We start from the raw sequence: 21,268 nt of genomic DNA on the forward strand, positions 1-21,268 counted from the left end.
TCTTGAATTTTGCAATTGGTTCCTAAGTGCAGCAGAACTTTATTAACAAAGTGCTCTGGACGGATGAATGCTGTTTTATTTGTGCTGGCATTTTAAACAGGTAAAAAATATCAGTGCTGCTTTCTCAAAAACAATAAGTGCCTACCTAGGTTACACCAAAGTTTAGATTTACACTAAAGTTTACATTTATTATGTAAACTTTGGTTATATGCAACGTAACTGCATATTGAATAATAAATTGAAATACTGTGTATTATTTAACATAATAAATTATAAAACGTGAAAACGTTAATAATATTAAAAATGATAAATAAATTGTAATAACCGTACATTAGAAAACAATCCTCCGTATTCATTACATTGTTTGCAGCCGTAGCACTCTGTTGGCGACGGCACCCTATCTGGCTCCTGGACTATTTGTACACGTGCAAATTAAAAAGTGGGTCATTGACCTACACGGTCCGTAAAACAGGACCGTGATTGACCTAGATACAGGTTAACCTAGGTCGGAAACACGTACCGAGTTGTTTACTTGTCTCCGTCCGATTGTTTCTTTTATCTTCTATTACTTACAGTCAGTATTTAAATACTATATACATTTCAACCTCTCTTTATAATTTATCTAGTGAGTGTTGGTTTTTTATATAATTATTTTTGTAATGAAATTGAAATGGTTGTGAAATGAAATTTAAATTACTTGAACTCTTGGAGTTTTGTAACTTCAATATTAAATTTGATTTAAAGTGAAAACCCGCACACTATTAGTCGGTTTAGCTTTCATAGTAGATTCGGTGTCGATGTATTATGGGCAGGAGTATATGGGGATCGTTTAATGGGCCGTATTTTCTACCTGAACATCTGAATGGGCCGCATTACTTTCAATTTTTAGTAGAATTGTTTGAAAACCTTCCCCTTCAGACGCTACGGGATATATGGTATATGCACGACGGAGATCCGGCCCATTTTGCTCGCGATGTCCGTGTATTTTTAGGCGATCAATGTCCCAATCGGTGGATAGGGAGATGAGGGCCCATAATCCTATGGACTTTTGTATATGGGGTTATATGGAATATGTCGTGTATCACACCGAGGTAGAGAATGTAGAGCAGTTGCGGAATCGTATCGAAGATGCCGCTGAATACGTTTATTCCATCGCATCCGCCGCTCATCTATCTAACGTGTACACTTGTGCATAGACGGTAGATGGTAACGGTAATGTATTTGAACATTTGCTTACAGCAAAAAATTAACATTATGATGTTAATAAAAACTGATTTTTGGCAAGGCATGCTCAGACCTCCTCGAGATTCTTGCTGGGCAACAATAACAATTTAATGTGTTGATTGCATAATTATAAAAAATAATTTATAGCATTTTAAATTATTATTTACTGACGTGAGCAAACAGTTTATTTATTGTCTTTATATGAGCGAAAATATATAAATATGGCAACGTTGCATCTAGCGCGCGTTGTTCATATCGCAGCCGTGCTCAAATTCTGAATAACCGACGACGTCAGCCGGTGAGTAATAGCCTGAAAAGGGGGGTTAAATAATGTATTGAAAATATTTTTTTTCTGCTTAAATATACATTTAATTTTTTTTTGAATCACGCCATCGTATTATACTCATTTTTCTCTATCTGCTCTTAAAATTAAAGACATTATGACTGAATCACCCTGTATATACACCACTGGCCTTGTTTTGTTGTTGTTAACTGTCAAAATATTTCTGTTTCACTTTGTGACGTGCTGCATTTAAAATTGTGAACACAATAATTTTTTCTCTGTAACTAAGCTCACTATTCGGAAATAAATAATTAAATTTTCTGCATCTGAATTCAGTTATGGTTGGCTGTGTTGACGTCCTCCTAAGGGATAAAAGGGATATATACGGACATAGAATGCTAAATTTATCTAAAATCCAATTAACACAGACCGAGCCTATCAAACATTTAAGTACAAATGAAAGACGATTAATGATTAATGAACGAAACAAAACCAATTCCCCATTATTCGAAATTGCATTACGACTGAAAACTAGCATTTACTAAATGAATATTCATGAGAATTAGAATCAAACCCTACCTTGATTATCGATGGAGAAGATGCCGATCCCGTCGCCACCTCTGATGGAGTATTCCACGTTGTTGTCGCCCCCCGGAGGATCCTGATCCGTGGCGTTCACCTGCATCACGAAACTACCCACCGGCTGGTTCTCCTTCACTTTCCCGGCCAACACGAAATCACTGAACTGGGGCGCGTACATATTCTCGTTCACGTCCACTACGTTCACCGTCACGGTGGCTTCGGAGGACATCGAGGGGTTCCCCCTGTCGCTGGCGTATACGATCAAACTGTGCACCTGTCGTTCCTCGAAATCGAGCGATTTGGTGGTGCGGATGGTTCCCGATAGCCGGTCGATTTTGAACGTGCCGTCGCTGTCTGTGTCTTCCAACGAGTATACCACCTCGCCCTCCGGACCTAAATCCGGGTCCGCAGCAGTCACCATAGCCACAACCGTGCCGTTGGGCAAATCTTCCCGAATTTTAACTGAGTAGTTGGGCAGGCTGAACTTAGGGGCGTTGTCGTTGATGTCGTCTATTGAGATTCTCACGACTGCTTCGGAGTATAAAGGAGGATTGTCGGGTCCTTTACCGCCTCCGTCGGTAGCTCTAATTCGAAGTTCGTACAAGTCTTGGCGCTCTCTATCTAGGGTATTGGAAACCGTAAGCACCCCAGTTGTTTTGTCCACGTGGAAGTCCTTGGTGTCGGTGACCAGGCTGTAGGTTACTTTGGCGTTATCACCCTCATCAGCATCTGTAGCGTTTGCTCTGAAAATAGCAGTGCCGTTTAGCGCGTTTTCCGTCACCCTAAAACTAGCCAGGGTTTTTTCAAACTTAGGGGCGTTATCATTAACGTCCAGCACAGTTATGGGAAGCACTCTGGATGATGATTTTTGCGGCTTGCCTAGGTCGTAGACTGTGACGTTCAGGAAGTACTCGTTCTCCCTTTCTCTGTCTAAATATCCGATTACCTTTAATTCCCCGGTTTCCATATCCAAACAGAACTGGGAGTGTATATCTCCCCCTGATATCCCATAAATAAGCTTGCCATTGTAACCCAAATCCCTGTCTCGCGCCCTGAGTTTAACCAGCGTCGTGCCTAGAGCCACAGACTCGTTCACTTTGATTTCCACGGGAAAATCCATGAACTCGGGCGAATGTACGTTCTGGCCGTACCTCGTAGGCATCATGGGGAACTCCTCCTGCGCCAGCGGCTTGTTGTTGTCCTCCGCGTCGGCTAGCACTTCCGTCAGCCTCCTGGCGACCCCGGTGTCCTTACAGTCGAAGGCTCCGGTGTCGTCGCTGATCAGCTTCCCGCTCGTTATCGTGTTCCTTTTCGCATTCACCAGCTTGAAGCGCACCCGCGCGATATCGGCGAAGTGCGTGTTATCGGTGGCAGTTACGTTCAGTTCCCTTTCGCTCACCCGGATGTCGTTCAAATCGCAACTGACGCTTATCGTGCCCGAGGTGATGTCTATGCTGAAGCAGCCGTCCTCGTTCCCCGACACGATCCTGTAACTGATTATGTTTCCGGCGTCGAAGTCGATGGCGGACAGTGTTATTATTTCGGAGCCTATGGGGACGTAACGGGGTACGTGACCTACGCAGTCCACCTTCTCGAACTGGGGGCGGTTGTCGTTCACTTCCTTCACCTTCACCGTCAGCTGCATCTCCGTTTGTCGACGGTAGGGTAGGCCCCAATCCGACGCTCTTATTCTTAAGATGTACTCCCTCCTCATACTTTCGTAGTCCAGAAGCTGGGTGGTCTTTATTACGCCTGAGAAGTGGTCTATCTCGAAGGGTACTTTGTTGAGATTAGCGATAAGGTAGGAAATGTAGGCGTTCTCTCCGCGATCTCTGTCCTTGGCGTGGACTGTAGTCACAGACGTGCCTGCAGGCATGTTCTCGTCTATCCAAACAGTCACTTCAGACTTCTCGAAAATGGGATCATTGTCGTTAGTATCTTCGACGTATATTTTCACCTTGGCCGACGATTGCTTCCTAGTAGCTGCATTTCCCTGGTCAATAGCCGACACGGTGAGGCTGTAGAACTGTTTATTTTCCGCGTCAAGTGGTTTGGCGGTGTATAACATACCCGTTTCGGGGTTGATGCTAAATTCACCCCCTTCATTCCCCCCTACTATTTCCAAGAACACCTGAGCGTTCTTGCCTTCGTCGGCGTCGGTGACTTTTAGTCTTATCAGTGGAGTATTTACAGGGGCTGTTTCAGGAACCTTGACGTCGTAGATTTCTTTATTGAACACCGGGGCATTGTCGTTTAGGTCAGTCAGCTGCACTGGTACAGACTTGTAACTCTCTCTGGGTGGTATGCCTTTATCGGTGGCACGAAGCTGCAGCACGTACCCTTGCGGGGTGGTCTCTCTATCCAACAACTTCAACACTTCTATGTTGTACTCACCTTTCTGTCTGGCAGGACGGATTCTGAAGTGGCCATCTGGGTCTCCGTCGACTATTTCCAAGCTAGCTATCTCTCCATGTATACCACTATCTCTGTCCGAGACGTTAACTATGGCGTAGATGTCGGCATTGGAGTTTTCTACTATTTGGGGATGTCTGCGGATTCGAATCTCAGGCGCAAAGAAATTTACCTTTTTCACCCTGATCCTTACTTTGGCCTTGCTAAACATCCCTCCATGGTTAAAACGGACTCCCCTGTCTTGTGCGAAGACCGTGAGTTCGTGATATGTGCCCTCGTTGTACCTTAAAGGCCTGCTAAGGGATATTACGCCAGTCATAGGATGTATGGCGAACATGTCCGTGTCTTCCACAAAGCTATAGTAGATTTCCCCATTCCTACCCAAATCGGCATCCTCAGCTACGACCTTGAGGATGCTTTGGTGAACCGGCGTGTCCTCGAAGACAGTCGCGTTGTACTCTATGGGGTAGAACAGAGGACTGAGATCATTGGTATCCAGGACAGTGACGACGACTGTCGTGTCCGACGTGTACTGGACCTTCTGCTTGCCTTCCTTGATGGAGGCGGTGGCGCGCACTTGCAACACGTACTTGTCCTTCCTCTCGCGGTTCAACACGTCGTTATTGCCGGTCTTAATTCTAATGAACAGAAAGCAAAAGTCGCCCACTATTCTATGTTCCGCTTTAAAAAATTTGTCCTTGTCGCCCTCTACTATCTTATATCGTATGTCGGCGAAGGTGTTGGGAGAGGGCAGGCGGATGCCCATGAGGTCCGAGCCGGGGGTCTGGGTGGCGTAGGTCTTCGCCACGCTGTTCTCGGGGATGCTGACATTGTAGAGCTGCTTGGAGAAGTGGAAGGCAACATCAGCGGTGGTGGACGCCCCGGCTTCCGAGTCCACCTGGGCACAAGCGATCACCAGGAGGCAGCAAGCGAGAGCGCATCTGTGCATCATTTCAGCTCATCACGGCAGGATCTGCAAAAAAAATAGTTGTTAAATAAAACTGTATATTTTGAACAATTTACCAGTAAAAATGAAGAAATTAAGAAATATATCTGAAAAGTATGGCATAAATATCTACACTCAGCAAAAAAATTAAGGGATCAGAAAAATTTTCAAAACGTTTGAAATATTCAATGTGAAATTGTAAAAGCGACAACGCAAAAATTATTTTTTTAAAAATTCGTTTTTTTTTCACATTTGACGAGTATTTAATGCGAAATTGTAAAAAAAGGACGCAAAAAATGTGTTTTTCATTCAATTGCAGTAAAATTAAGTATAAAAAAGTTTTCAATAGGCATAATACTCGTAACTAATGAATGTTATGAAAATGTATCGTGTAGTCTCTGAAGATGATTTAATATTTAATAAACCGAAACATCAGAGAGAAATATCTTGTGTCAATAAATTTGACAGCGATATAGTCTAGGGCCTAGACTCTAGGCGGTATTTGTTTTGGTATGGGTGAATCGTATATCCACGGAGATTTTTGGCTTTTGGGCTTTCAAATATCACTAGAAATGAAAATTTTTCTATGCGCATAAAAAAAAACGTGGGCTTAACTTTTGGCGAAACAGTATGTTAAAAAAATTCGAATAATGTCATATTTTTTTACCTATTTAATTATGTATCTTTTCAAAAGTTGATTTTAGGTGAAAATGGAAGAGGAAAAAATGTTTGTAATTAAATTTTTTACAAAATATGACTAATTACAAATCGAATGAATCATGATTATTATTGTAAAAATCGAAAAAATCGCCAAATTGGCGTTAAAAGACATTACTTTTTAGGGAATTTTTTTGAGGTCTTTAAATTCATACTTGGCTTAAGACAACCTCATGTTATGTAGAATCATCACACGAAATTTCATCAAAATCGGTTCGATAAATTTTGCATAATAATTTTGCAATCCAGATTTTGAAAAATAATTTGCAAATTTTCAAAATTTTGTCCAGCAAAAACCAAGACCCTTAGATACTTGAAAATTTAATCACATATCGAAGGCCTCTAAAGCTTTCAAACGCTTTTTGAAAAATTCGAATCCGTCAATCCGGAGAGCTCTGGCGCTTGTTTAAACATTGGTCGAATTTTTGTACTTATAAACAATTAGAATAACTTTGTGAATATTCAATCAAATCAAATTTTTTAAAGCAGGTTTTAAAAGTTATTGGAAAGATGCTTCTTTAAAAAAACAGATCGATTGGTCAATTAATTACGTAGTTATAGCCGATCAAAGTTAACCATCATTTACACTAAATGTACTGGGACATCCGGGCTAATTTTTCGAAAAATACCTTTGGTATATTCTCGGGCTAGGCTCTGTGTCATCGGTTTCATCAGTAGCGGGCCTGGGACTTTTGCTATCGGATATGCCCCGACAGATATTAGCCCGAGAACAACAAAGGTCGTAGCTAAAGATAAATAAAGCTGTGTGTATCTAAACGGGTACAGGCGAAAATGCCGAAAAATTATTCAATCAAAATTATATAAATGTTTCTTATCTAAGAAATATATTGACAGAAAAAATATAGATAGGACTATGAAAAATCTAATTACAAGTAGACACGACTATTTAGAGATAATTTCAAGAATAGCTGGAATTAGATTGCTTGCGATAGAATACATTTTTATTTCTCGTTGCATACAATAGAAGTATAAAATGTATTAAAATGTTGTTTGTTGATACCCGACTGAGAAATTCTTTTGCATTCTCTGTTTCAAAATCTAGCATCAAAAATAACTATTTTTGTACTGGTAGAATGTCAGTTATGCGTGTAATTAAAAATAGAGCATACCAAAACTATTTAATTAAAAAAAGTAAGACTCTACATACACGTGATATAACTAAATAGGAACTTCATTAAAATTCCGTATTAGTATATCGGAGAACACTTCAGTGCCTACCTTGATTACATTACAATATCAGTCGGCAACATGCCTTGAGCCATAATTGATTACATCTCTGTTACGGACAGGCAAATTGTTGCCTAATTAAAAAATTTTCTTAGCTCTATCAGATGCCTACATCTCGACTGGTAAATGGTTATTAAACCGATAGTGGTAAAAGGTACGTTCATCTAAAGAGATGTTATTCTAAGGATGCAAGTGAGAATGAAAATTACATCGTCTCATCACATATTTAATTAATTCATAATTAAATGATCTAGAATCAACAGAAATTTACAAGTCTCTGATTGAGACTGGGACACAGCGGGCAAATCATAGACATTTATCAAATCGATGCAGTTTTCAAAGAAATGGAAAAAATATATATAAAAAAACGCTAAATAAACAATATCAAAATTAAACTAAACTGTTTAGATCAAATTACCTTAAGGCTATTTATTTATTTTAGTCCGTAATTTTTTGTTAATGTATAGAAGTTTTCTGTTGAGAGTTTTAGAAAATCAGATTTAGAAACATACACAAGCATATTTTTTATGTTTATCGTTACGTTTGCTGAATTTGACACGCTTGTTGAACACATGGAAAATCGTTTACGGTACCAAAAACTTAATCACACCCCGCAGAATGCTTTTAAGAAACTATTAACACATGCATTAATCACAATTGTTAAGTAGTTTCCACAGAATTCTTGACAAAACAGGACAAGTACATTTTCCGATGTTTACGCAGGTGGCAATGTTTTCTACGATTTTTCACTATGAAAAATTAAAGGAGTCCTTGTATTTCAACATTTCTATTGTTTAGATGATGTCGAAAATAAGGCGATTTCCTTGTTCTATTACTATCTTACTAAAAATTTATAAAACGCCGCCCTTAACAAAACTTTGCTTCATTAGAAAGTAATGGACCTTCAAATAAATTACTTTTTTAAATTTTCTTCACAAAATATTTCAATAAAACATAGCAAGATTTGAGGGGTGGCCAGATATGAACCTAAGCTTATTTTTTGCCGAAAACATACAGGTCGCTAAGAACAAATTACAATAAAAATTTGAAAATGTCAAAATTTCATATTTATTGGCACATGTTAGCTGCAATATTTTCCAAATTTATTTGTTGACTGGACTTAAATTCAATATGTGTTTTCCTTTATATATTTATGTATGTATTGCTTTTGTAATTCTAATTAACGTAATCAATCGTTAAATAAAATTTAAGTATATGTGGAATAATTTGTGGCAAATATATAATTTTTTTAGTATCCGAAAAAAACTTTCTAAATAATTTGTAAACATTTACAAATGTATTTTTAGAGGTACAACATACAGAAATTTATTGCACTTAACTTGAAAGAAGTGAGGCTAAGTTGGCAAATTGCAAATAAGTGGCAAATTTACGTGCTTTTTCAATTTTTTACTGCCTACAAAAATCTAGACACTTTCGGAAAATTAGTCGTTCTATGTTGTAGGCAATTAAATTATCTACAATAGATACCTTTAGTATATAGTCATATTTCACTAATGTGTTTAATGTAAAGATAAAGGCTGAACGCGGAAAAATCGAATTCGAAAATTAGGCATTATTACTGCAAAATGCGATGGCTGTTGATAAAAGTTATGGAACAAATCGTCAATTCAATGACAATGTGTGAAATTGTTGCACCAGGTATTTGTTAATTAAATTTTTTTGTTTATTTATTTATTTATTTAAGTTACACCACCTGACAGTTAAACCAATTAATAGGTGGGAGAAATACCTAATAAAAATAGATGCAATAACAAAATCAGATTACTAAAGTACAAGAGTAAATAATACAGATTATAAAAGTTATAAAAAAAATATAAAAAATAACCACTACGATATAGGACTAAATAAAAAAATAGAATAGAATAGAACTTTATTCTGTCTGCAACAACATACATTGTTTTACATTCGTCAAGTATTATATAAATCTAATTAAAATTTTACCTATCAACAGTGGGAGTATTTTTACTGTAAGTTTCATAACATTTTAACTGTGTACCAATATTATCACAGACTTGCAATAGTATCCATCACATTCTCCTATGTCAGAAACACAGCAACACGTTATAAACATTAACAAAACAATAAATTTAACAGAATATAATTAGAACAAACAATATATAAACATCATTTATAAAAACCTTATACATACAACTATTACACGTTACCTATACCTGGAAGTAATCTTCTATATTATCACATGTTAAAAACTCATTAATAAAATAGAACGCCTTATGTATTAAAAAGCATTTAATTTCTTTTAAAAACATATTAGTACCCAATTCTTTCACCCTTGTCGGCAGTAAATTAAAAAATATAGGACCATAATAGTTTTTACCATTACGGCTAGAATTTAATCTGTAATAATTAGGTCTTATGTGATTAGCATTCCTAGTTCCATAAGCATGTAACGCCTCATTTGTACTATACAGATTAATATTTAGTTTTACATATTTTAGACACTGGAAAATGTACATACAAGGAACAGTCATAATTTCTAACTTTTTAAATTCTGTCTTAACATCATCTCTAAAACCTAAATTCAATATAATTCTAATTACCTTACGTTGCAGTCCAAAAATCCTATCCGCGTGAGACGAGTGACCCCAGCACAACAGACCATAATTTACATTTGAATTAAAAAGTGCATAATATGTTGTTAATAAGACATCCCTGGCAACTTGATTAGCCAGCGATCTGATTACAAAGATATTCTTGTTGAGTTTGTTGGCCAAATAATTAACATGACCTTCCCAGGTCAATTTAGTATCCAAAAATACTCCTAGAAACCTCACAGATGATGTTACATCACTGTTGTCTAGCTGTCTGTGAGAAAGAAATACATGATGGGTCTTTGAGTTGTTTAAGTGTAAGCCATTCATTAGAAACCAATTAGAGATTGTATTTTGTGTTTCTGCATTTTTTCTTTTAAGCTTAAGATATCATGATTCCGCAATATTAATGTTGTATCGTCAGCAAAGCGAACTGTCTCCACTCCAGGAACTGCATCCCCCAACTCATTTACATAAATGAGAAAGAGTACAGGTCCCAGGACGGACCCCTGCGGTACCCCAATCCTGATGTACCTGCAGTCTGAATCAATGCCATTCGCTGATGTATACTGTTTTCTATTATTAAGATATGACTTAATCAGTTTTACACCTTGAAAATCGAAACCATAATAATATGTCAGCCTGTCAAGCAGTATCTCATGACTAATGGTGTCAAATGCTTTGCTTAAGTCGCACAGAATCAATCCCGCATAATTTCCATTCTCCATTGCCTCCACGACAGCATCAATTAGCCTATTTATTGCATCGATAGTGTTTTTGTTTTTGCGAAAACTAAACTGGTCTTCTGAGAATAGGTTGTTTGATTCAAAAAACGATATAATTTGATTTTTAAGAATTGATTCAAATACTTTAGATGGACAAGGTAGTATTGAAATAGGCCTATAATCTCCAACATTGTTCTTGTCGCCCCCTTTAAATACAGGCAAAACTTTAGCCACTTTTAATTTATCTGGAAATATACAGTCCTTTATGCATTCATTAATAATATTTGTAAATGGTTCAATTAGCTGTTTTTTTACCTGCTTTAACAAGCTGACACTAAAACCATAACAATCAACAGTGTGTTTATTTTTTAAACCATCTATGATACCGCCAACATCATTGTAACTAACCGGGCCAAAAGAAAATTTAGGAATATTCTTATCTTGCAAGTTTAAATTACTTTGTTGAATTTGTCTATGCAAGTTACCACCCGCAAGATGCTCTGCAATATTTATGAAAAAGTTATTAAATTCATTGACATTTATATCATTAATGTGATTTTTATTTGATTTAGTTCTATACGAGTTTATTACTTCCCAACAGGCCCTACTTTTGTTGTTAGAAGTTCTTATATGGTAACTATGCCCTATATTTATTTCTATAAAGCAGGATTTCCTTTCTGGGATTATTGTGATACATTTCTGATAAGAGCTGGACCTCCTTCCTTATTTGAGTGAGCTCAGGATTTATCGTTTTTAATTTTAAATTATTTGAATGTTCAACGTACAGTCGACAAAGTTAAAATAAATGCTAACATAAATACCAACAAAACAATCATTTTAAAATTCAATTAAGACTAGTATACCTACATATAATTAACCTAAAGCAGGTCATACAAAGAATGATTAAAAATTAATACTGCAAGTTATGACTGGAAAAAACTTTCTTAATATGGGATACATTATCATGAAAAATATCCACAAGGTTCTGCATTCGAGAGTGATTTTCAACCATTGTATACAACGGTGAAAACTTTAATAAATTCGTTCGAGGTGTCGGAAGATAGAACAAAGACGAAGACCGGGTTCCAGAGCGGGGAACACGAAAACACACGGCAGCTAGAAGATCCGGACAGTCAATCAATCCAGTAATGATTTTATACAGGGTTATTAGTGAGTTACACATACGTCGTGTAGACAGGTCATTAAGGACAAATCGTCCAAGCAAAGTACCATGAGGTATTCCCTGTGGTGGATAACAGCCATCAGACTTGAACCATAAATACTTTACATATTTCCGTTGAATGTTCTCAAAATGTAAATCCCATACTAGAGAGGCATATTCTAGTTTGGGGAGAACAAATGGATTAAACAATAAGGACACTGCCTTAATTCCCGTAAATTGTTGTGAATTCCTCACAATGAAACCAAGATTTCTATATGCTTCGCGTTGAATATTATTAACGGGTTCATTAAAATCTAGTTTAATATCAAATGTTACACCAAGATCCTTAAAAGAGCTACATTTCCTAATCAAGTTATTACCAACAGAATAATTATATGTATTCGAGCTAACCTTTCTAGTGAAAATCATGGAATTACACTTGGACAAGTTTAAAAGTAATAAAATCGTAGCACACCAGTTACTAACTCTATCTACATCAGATTGAAGCCGTAGACAGTCATTCAGATCAACCACGGATAAATACAATTTAAGGTCGTCTGCGTACAGAAGGGCGTTACAATTTAGGTTCAACGTAATGTCATTAATAAAAACCAGAAACAATAACGGACCGAGAACTGACCCTTGTGGGACTCCAGATGTAGCATTAATATCCATTGATCGGAAACCACGATACTCGACTGTCAATTTCCTCTGAGATAGATAAGATTGAAAGAATTGACTAAATAAATGAGTTAATCCCATATTGGAGAGTTTTGACAGTAGAATACCATGGTCCAACCGATTAAAGGCCTTGGAGAAGTCCGTATAAACAACATCAACCTGACCACTATTATCCAAATGTGTGGAAATATAGTGTGACAGACATGTCAAGTTGGTGACCGTTGATCGACCTGGAAAGAAGCCATGCTGTTCGGTACATATAGAAGACTTTACATGAGAAAATACAGTTTCATATATAAGAGTTTCGAAAACTTTTGAAGGATTATTAATAATAGTTATGGGGCGATAGTTTTCAATGTCACTCTTGTTGTCCTTTTTAAAGATTGGACAAATTCGACCCGATTTCCACATAATAGGAAATTTGCCTACCTTAAAGGATAGATTGAACAAAAAGCATAATGGTTTAGCGAATATTGGCGCACAATCCTTAAAAAGGAAAGCTGGTAGTCCGTCAGCTCCGGCTGTAAATTTGGGTTTCATTTCTTTAAGGCAAATAACACCTCATTTTCAGAAAATGTGGGAATACTACAAGAGGAACAATAAATCGGCTGATTGTTGAAGATTGGAGTCGAAGACACAATAAAATTTGATTGAAAGTAACCAGCAAAAGCATTTACAATATCACAGGGATTATCTAGACCAAGCAAATTAAATTTTTACTCGAAAAAAGTCCTATCCGCTAGATTATTGTATAAGTGTCTAAAGGAACATAATACAAGTAATCTCTCGTTTCGTGAGTCAAAAACTTTTATTAGCTAACTTTTCTATTTAAACAAATAAGTGAGGAAAACAGTTTTTTCACTTTGCAGGGAAAACCATCAATTTTAGCGAAAAGTGACTCTCAGACAGCTTATAGGGAGTAAAATTATCTACAAAATGAGACTGGTTAAATTAAAATCGGTTAATAAACAAAAAAGTTATTGCAAAAAAAACAAGAAAAGTGCCCATTTTTTCATTTGTTTATAACTATCGCATTTATTGTTAAAATTTTATAAAACCTATGACAAGTTGAGGGTTTTGTCATACTTTAAAAGTGTGCCAAAAGTGGGCGCTGTAGGTGCAATAGTTTTCGCACAATTCTATTTGTTTATAGCGGAGACTCCAAAAGTTATGAACTTTAAGCCTCTGTACAGGCGTTAATTTTCATTCAAACATGATTCTGAAAGTGTCATTGTAAGACGCAATTAAGCGGCCTATTAAAAAATATCACCGTTTTTTTGACATTAACATTCTCAAATTGTGCATTAAAAAACGGGGTTTTTGCTTATAAACAATTTGAATAACATTGTTGCTATTTATGCTATCTCGCCGAAAATAGATGCAATGGAAAGCTGGCAAAAAAATACAGTTTTAAAATAAAAAAAGTACCCTCTACGACTAACAGGAGCAAAGATAAGAATTTTTCTTTAAAAAATCGTAGCACAATTGTTTACAAATATGAAGACTTGAATTTTTCGCAAAATAAAGTATACGACGTAAACTACGATTTCCCGTGAATTGCATTGAAAAGTGTGGAAAATTAACGACTCACTGCATAAATAGCAACAATGTTATTCAAACTGTTTATAAGCGAAAAACGCACGGTTTTTTAATGCACAATTTGAGATTGTTAATGTCAAAAAAACGGTGATATTTTTTAATAGGCCGCTTAATTGCGTCTTACAATGACACTTTCAGAATCATGTTTGAATGAAAATTAACGCCTGTACAGAGGCTTAAAGTTCATAACTTTTGGAGTCTCCGCTATAAACAAATAGAATTGTGCGAAAACTATTGCACCTACAGCGCCCACTTTTGGCACACTTTTAAAGTATGACAAAACCCTCAACTTGTCATAGGTTTTATAAAATTTTAACAATAAATGCGATAGTTATAAACAAATGAAAAAATTGGCACTTTTCTTGTTTTTTTTGCAATAACTTTTTTGTTTATTAACCGATTTTAATTTAACCAGTCTCATTTTGTAGATAATTTTACTCCCTATAAGCTGTCTGAGAGTCACTTTTCGCTAAAATTGATGGTTTTCCCTGCAAAGTGAAAAAACTATTTTCCTCACTCGTTTGTTTAAATAGAAAAGTTAGCTAATAAAAGTTTTTGACTCACGAGACGAGAGATGTCTTGTATTATGTTCCTTTAGACAATTTTACAATAATCTAGCGGATAGGACTTTTTTCGAGTTTCTCTTTTATTTTCGCTAATTTTCCTGGTGTAATCCATGCATGATGTAATTCATGCAATTGGGAATACCGTTTACTTTCCTCTTGGAATTCAAATAGGACCAGAACTTTGAAGGATCAGATGTTATTTGCTGCTCAATATTGGAAATGTAATTGCAGTAGCTTTGATGAACATCCCTCTTAATTTCAGCCCGTAAGTTACTAAACTCGGCATATATATTATTATTATTAGACCTCTTATATTCAGCCCATAATCTATGCTTCAGCTTCAGTTTTTTTATTATGTCCTTAGTGTACCACAATGGATACTTCGAATTGTTCTTTGGAACTGTTTTAGGAACACTACTAGCAATACATGCCTTAACCCTAGAATAAAAAATCTCACAAGCTCTGTCAACATCATCCTCATGCATAAGATCGTCCCAGTTACTATTAAGTAGATCGTCATATAGTTTTAGATAGTTGGCTTTACGAAAATTGTATCTGGGTTGAAATGGGTTTATAACGTTAGTTTCAATCACACCTAATGTAAAGGCAATTTCAAGAGCAGGATGGTATCCATCTTCAAGTAATAGCGGCTCCAAATATCTAGTGACAGAAACACCAAGAAGATATATTAATCTTCAAAGTTAACGCATCGACTACAGGCAACGCACCAGACAACCCTGACAAGTCAATGATATGTTTTCTTCACCGCTATTAGAACCCCACCACCAGTCTTGGTGTTAATTTCTTCAAACTTCCGGTCAGATCTGAAGACTACAAAGTCATCGTTAAATAGATAATAGATATTTAAATTATTTATTTTATTATTCCTGTGATGAGTTGATTGATCGAATGCAGATCCAATATTAGGATGCACATTAGCGTAATTAATCTGATTTAATTGCTATTTTATGCCAAACATGTCTGATTTGAACTATTCAAGTTTTTCTATGAATATGGGACATTGAGAATCCCAAGCAGAATGATCTATGGTAGATAGGCCTCTAGATATACAATTAATACATTTAAACACACTTGGATCAGAAACTTTACAATCGCTGATCTTATGGTCGGCACTACATTTAGGACATTTAATAATTTTAGTACAGTTTTTAGCAAAATGCGAAAAGCCACAACATTTGTAGCACATTCGCAGCTCTATAGCATAAGACAGTACAACAATCATAACCCACGAATAACATACCCTCTTGCATAATCCCTTTGTAAGAATTAACATCCAATGACAGCTTAGCCTGGAATACATTTTTATTTTTTTTTTAAAGGACAGACGTCAATAACGGTTAAGTTAGAGTTTTCCAAAAAAACGTGTTAATTCTGTTTCTTTAAGAAAGTTATCAATTCATCTGGTTCATGTTTTGCTGTAAGTCCGGAAATTATTATTCTCGGGTTAATAGATCCTTGATAGAAAGTTCCTTGATCTCGTAGTTAGCAGCTAGTTTATTATCAGCTATTTCTTTAAACTTATATAAATTATAGTCAACAGCGCTACAATTGCGGATATTTTAAAAATACTTTTGTAGGTGTGACTTCATCTCATCTCTACCATGAATAATCTTTTTATTGTCACTGACGCCCCAGTCTACAATTTGAGACCAAGAAAACACTTGAATAGTAAGATGATCAGAGGATTAAAAAGGATTTAAGAGAAAATTCGACCCCACCGGAGAGTCATTAGTAGGTGACAGAAAAAGGGTATTTAAATTATTTATACCGGCTTAGTCCCCTCGCGACATGAATAATAACTGATTCCTGCCCAAGATAAACACTAAAGTAGTTGAAAATAAAGCCGGTAAGGTATAAAACGATTTCATTTCACTTTACTGGTACCCCTGGAGAATAATAACAGAAGAAATGCCTTTTTCAGTTAGCTTTATATATAAAACATAAATTCAAATATCTCATTTTGCGACCATTGAAAGTTTAGGGGTTGCTTTACATTTAAAGGGGTATTTAATTTGGGCGAAATTAAACATTGGACGGTATATAATTTACCTTTCTGTTGTGAGAACAAATATTCGGGGATGAGTTCTAAACTGCCTTACACAATATGTAATTAAAACTCATGGTAAATTATTTATTTCTGAACGGGTCGATGAAGCAAGCCTCCGAAATGAAAGTTGCAAAATTGTTTCGGCAATGAAAAGTTACGTACTTGCCAACGTCAGTCAGTACAATCATAATTGAAACCTAAAAATAAAGTTGTTGACTGTACCAAATCCGCTGTTTTTGGTCAAATGGAAAACGCACACGCATTTTAAGTTTCACTCATTCCTACAAAGGACTTTTCCCCAAGGTCTTTGACCATTTTAATACGAATTCAAGCATAAAAGCCAAAAACCTTAAGCATGAAATGCCATACATTTCCTCTTATGCAAAGATTGACATTGGGTTAGAGTTTTGTTAGTGATACAGGTACTGATATATACATAAAGGTTGAACTTCTTCTTAAGGTGTTACTCGATGCAGTTGAGGTCTGTTTACCAATGAAAATTAAAACGCAACATAACTTCAAATCTAGTGATACTGCCTGGTTTACTCAAGGGCTTGTCACTATGAAAGAAAAATTAAATTTCTTAAGAGACGTGCATTGTCAGCGTCCAACCCACATGTCCAGATAAACCTTCAATTCCTATCGCAATAAATATCGTCCTGAATTATCTAAAGCCAAAAAAGGCGCCAAACTATATAAATGCATCTACTAATAAACAAGCAGCAATGTGGAACCTCGTAAAAAATAAAAATGCCCGCAGTTCATCTGTAAGCGATTCATTAAACGCTAATGACTTTAATACTTATTTTTCCAATATTGTAGTGTCATTTGAGTGAGCTCCCGCTTCCCAACAAGTTACCTTCCGCGTTTTTGACTGCCCCGAGATCACAAACAACTTTTAAATTCAGAACTTAAAAGAAAAAAGCAAGGATGCTTACGATTTGAATGTTCCAATCTTGGAAACTCTTAAAAACATTATAATTTTTCCACTATTTAAACTAATTAATCAATGTATTAGCTCCAACGTATTTCCTACAGCTTTCAAGTTATCCAAGGTTATTCCTGTTTTTAAGAAGGGTGAGAGAGATGATGTATCTAACCACCGACCAATATCTCTTGTTCCCGTTCTGGCAAAGGTTTTCGAAACTGCCTTAAAAATACAAATTGCAGAGTATTTTGAAAACAATAATTTATTCCGTACTAGTCAATACGGTTTTAGGAACAAAAGGTCAACAACTTTAGCTATTAACCAGATTATAATTTCGAATCAAACAATGTTGTCAGTGGAAATTTTTAAGATTTGACTAAGACATTTGACTGTATATCCCACAGAATTCTCTTAAATAAACTAAAATTTTACAATTTTGATGACAATAGCGTATCCCTTATTGAGTCTTATTTATCGAACAGAACTCAGTATGTTTTTTTATAATTCTTGTTCTTCACGCCTAACAAAAATAGTTCATGGAGTTCCTCAAGGCTCAGTATTGGGCCCTATTCTATTTCTTATCTATATCAATGATTTCCCAAATTGTGATATTAACTACTGATTTTATTTGCCGATAATACTACCGCTTTAAAGTCAAATAATAACTTAATTATACTCACAGATGATTCAGTGGATACGCTGCCGCTGATAAAGGATTGGTTTATTGCTAATAGATTGAACTTAAATGTTGACAAAACTCAAATTTTGCTTTTTACACTTCGACATATCTTCGCCATATACTTGTGGTAATTCAAATAGCATTAAATTTCTTGGAGTTTACCTTGACAATAAATTGAGTTGTCAATAATGATTTATCCGCAGTTTATCTAAGAATATTTTTCTACTGCGTAATTTGGATTGTGTAGTATCTAAGCCTGTACTCATATCTGCATATTATAGCGGTACTTTTCATGCCACCATGACGTATGTAATTTTGAACTGGGGTCATTCGTCTCACAGTGATAACATTTTTGGTTTACAATGTATTAGAATTATGGCTGCAATAAAATACAGAGATGATTGTCGGGAGCACTTCAAACTGCAAAATATTCTTACAATGACGTCAGTTTACATACTTGAATATCTCATTTATATAAAAAATAATCAGAATAGATTTGTTCGACAAGAAAATTTTTATTTTCACCATACAAGAGAGAGACACAATATTAGGCCAAAATTTCAAGGATTAGCGAAATCCAGAGATGGCACAAATTATTTTGACATTAAATTTTTTAATAGACTGCCATCTGAGATTCGATCACTAAATTCAGACAGTTTTAAGGCCAGAATTAGAAAACATCTTAAGAGAAAAGCGTTTTACAATTTTGACGAGTTCCTTGTTGACCAGTTTTTAGATATACAGGGTGTCCGGAAATACCGTTCGAATAATTCTAGGGGTGATTCTACATGTTAAACTATGAAGAAAAGTTCATATGAACATAGGTCCGCAAATGCGTCATAAGGTTGCTATGGCGATTCAAAGATTGCACCGGGATATAGGTTTTATTTTATATCTCTGGAACCGTTTCAGATAGCCATCTGAATTTTGGCATATGAATTGCCTTTAATAGTAGGTACTTTTCAGTGTTTTTACTAAATTATTATTTTAATCAGGGGCGTACCGACAGGGGAGGCCTCGATTTAATTTGTTCACATTTTTATTAAACGTCATATTTTTGCAGTTTTCTTTAGAAATTCTGATTCCGCGGTATAAATGACATAAAAAAGGTATTCTTGTAGAAAACCTGTCAGGCTAGCCGTTTTCGAGAAAATACTCTCCAAAGAAAATAGTGCATGCATGGTCGCCCAATAATAAAAATTTCTACATCAAAGTAGGCTTATGTCGGTGCTAAGTTGAAAATGGAAAAAGGTCAAATTACTGTAGTTACGGTAAACGAATTTGACATAAGGTTTAAAAATAAAGTTTATTCGATTATTATTGTGTTAATAACAGTGTAATTGAAAAAAATCATTGTTCTCGTCTTTCAAAAAATGCCGGAATACTCTTTTGCTGAAATGGCCGACATGCACTTCATGTATGGCAAAGCAAACGGTTGTGCTTTGGAAGCTCGGAGGTTGTACCAAGAAACTTTTCCAAATCGCCAGCTTCCTTCTGATAAACTGTTCAGCAGTTTACATCAGAGATTAAGAGAAACTGGTAATTTTACGCCAAATAAGAGAGATTGTGGACGAAACCGTACTACCCGAACGGCGCAGACAGAGGAAATTGTTCTACAACAGATTGAAGCTAATCCAGGTAGTAGCACCAGAAGAATTTCAGTACAAACGAATATTCCCAAAAGTGTTGTATGGGAAATTTTACACGAGGAACTTTTGTATCCATACCATTTGCAAAGAATTCAAGCGCTAAAACCTCGGGATTTTTTGCCTAGAGTGGAGTTTTGTCAGTGGATGCAGATGAAATGCCATCAGGACCGTCATTTCCTCGATAAAGTCTTGTTTACAGACGAGGCAGGATTTACGCGTGAAGGAGTGGTAAATTTTCATAACAATCATATTTGGTCAGATGAAAATCCTCACGCGATTTTCGAAGCTCGATTCCAAGATAAGTTTTCCATTAATGTTTGGGCAGGTATTATAGGAAATAGGTTACTAGGACCATATGTTATGCCGCATCGTTTAGATGGGCCCGCATACTTACATTTTCTACAAAACACTTTACCAGTTTTGCTCGAAGATTTGCCTTATGGATTAAGATTAGAAACATTTTTTATGCACGATGGGGCTCCAGCCCACTTCAGTTTATTAGTTCGACAATATCTAAATCAGACTTATCCAGATCGGTGGATTGGACGAGGTGGACCCGTAGCTTGGCCTCCCCGTTCGCCGGATCTTAATCCGTTAGACTATTTTCTATGGGGTTATTTAAAACACTTAGTTTATTCAGTGCCTGTTGACAGTGTACAACAACTGGAACAAAGAGTCATTCATTGTTGCCAAGAAATACGGAATATGCAAGGTGTTTTTCAACGAGTTAAACGTTCAATGAGAAATCGTTTAGCCAGTTGCATTGAAATGAATGGACATCACTTCCAACACTTGCTGTAACTAAAGAAGTAACATTCAGGTTTAATAATAAGTCACTAGTATTATTTGTTTCTGTATTGTTCCCCTTTTTTTTTTTAATTATAAATCTGTTTTCCATTTACCGTTTCTTTTTTATCACTATTTAACAATACCTGACAGGTTTTCTACAAGAATACCTTTTTTATGTCATTTATACCGCGGAATCAGAATTTCTAAAGAAAACTGCAAAAATATGACGTTTAATAAAAATGTGAACAAATTAAATCGAGGCCTTTCCTGTCGGTACGCCCCTGATTAAAATAATAATTTAGTAAAAACACTGAAAAGTACCTACTATTAAAGGCAATTCATATGCCAAAATTCAGATGGCTATCTGAAACGGATATAAAATAAAACCTATATCCCGGTGCAATCTTTGAACCGCCATAGCAACCTTATGACGCATTTGC

At 35.9% G+C, this 21,268-nt stretch overlaps 1 protein-coding gene across 1 annotated transcript in view; it reads right to left on the bottom strand.

The window, feature by feature from the left end:
- Nucleotides 1-2,085: 2,085 nt before the first annotated feature.
- LOC108913559 (fat-like cadherin-related tumor suppressor homolog) overlaps nucleotides 2,086-21,268 on the bottom strand; it is a gene marked incomplete at its 3' end in the record, with an annotated part of 90,033 nt that continues 70,850 nt past the window's right edge. Inside the window, 1 exon segment of the mRNA XM_018719124.1 lies at nucleotides 2,086-5,474. Coding sequence (XP_018574640.1) covers nucleotides 2,086-5,453 — 3,368 coding nt within the window.

The sequence above is a fragment of the Anoplophora glabripennis genome, unplaced genomic scaffold, assembly GCF_000390285.2.
Source record: "Anoplophora glabripennis isolate ALB-LARVAE unplaced genomic scaffold, Agla_2.0 scaffold531, whole genome shotgun sequence".
Taxonomy (NCBI): domain Eukaryota; kingdom Metazoa; phylum Arthropoda; class Insecta; order Coleoptera; family Cerambycidae; genus Anoplophora; species Anoplophora glabripennis.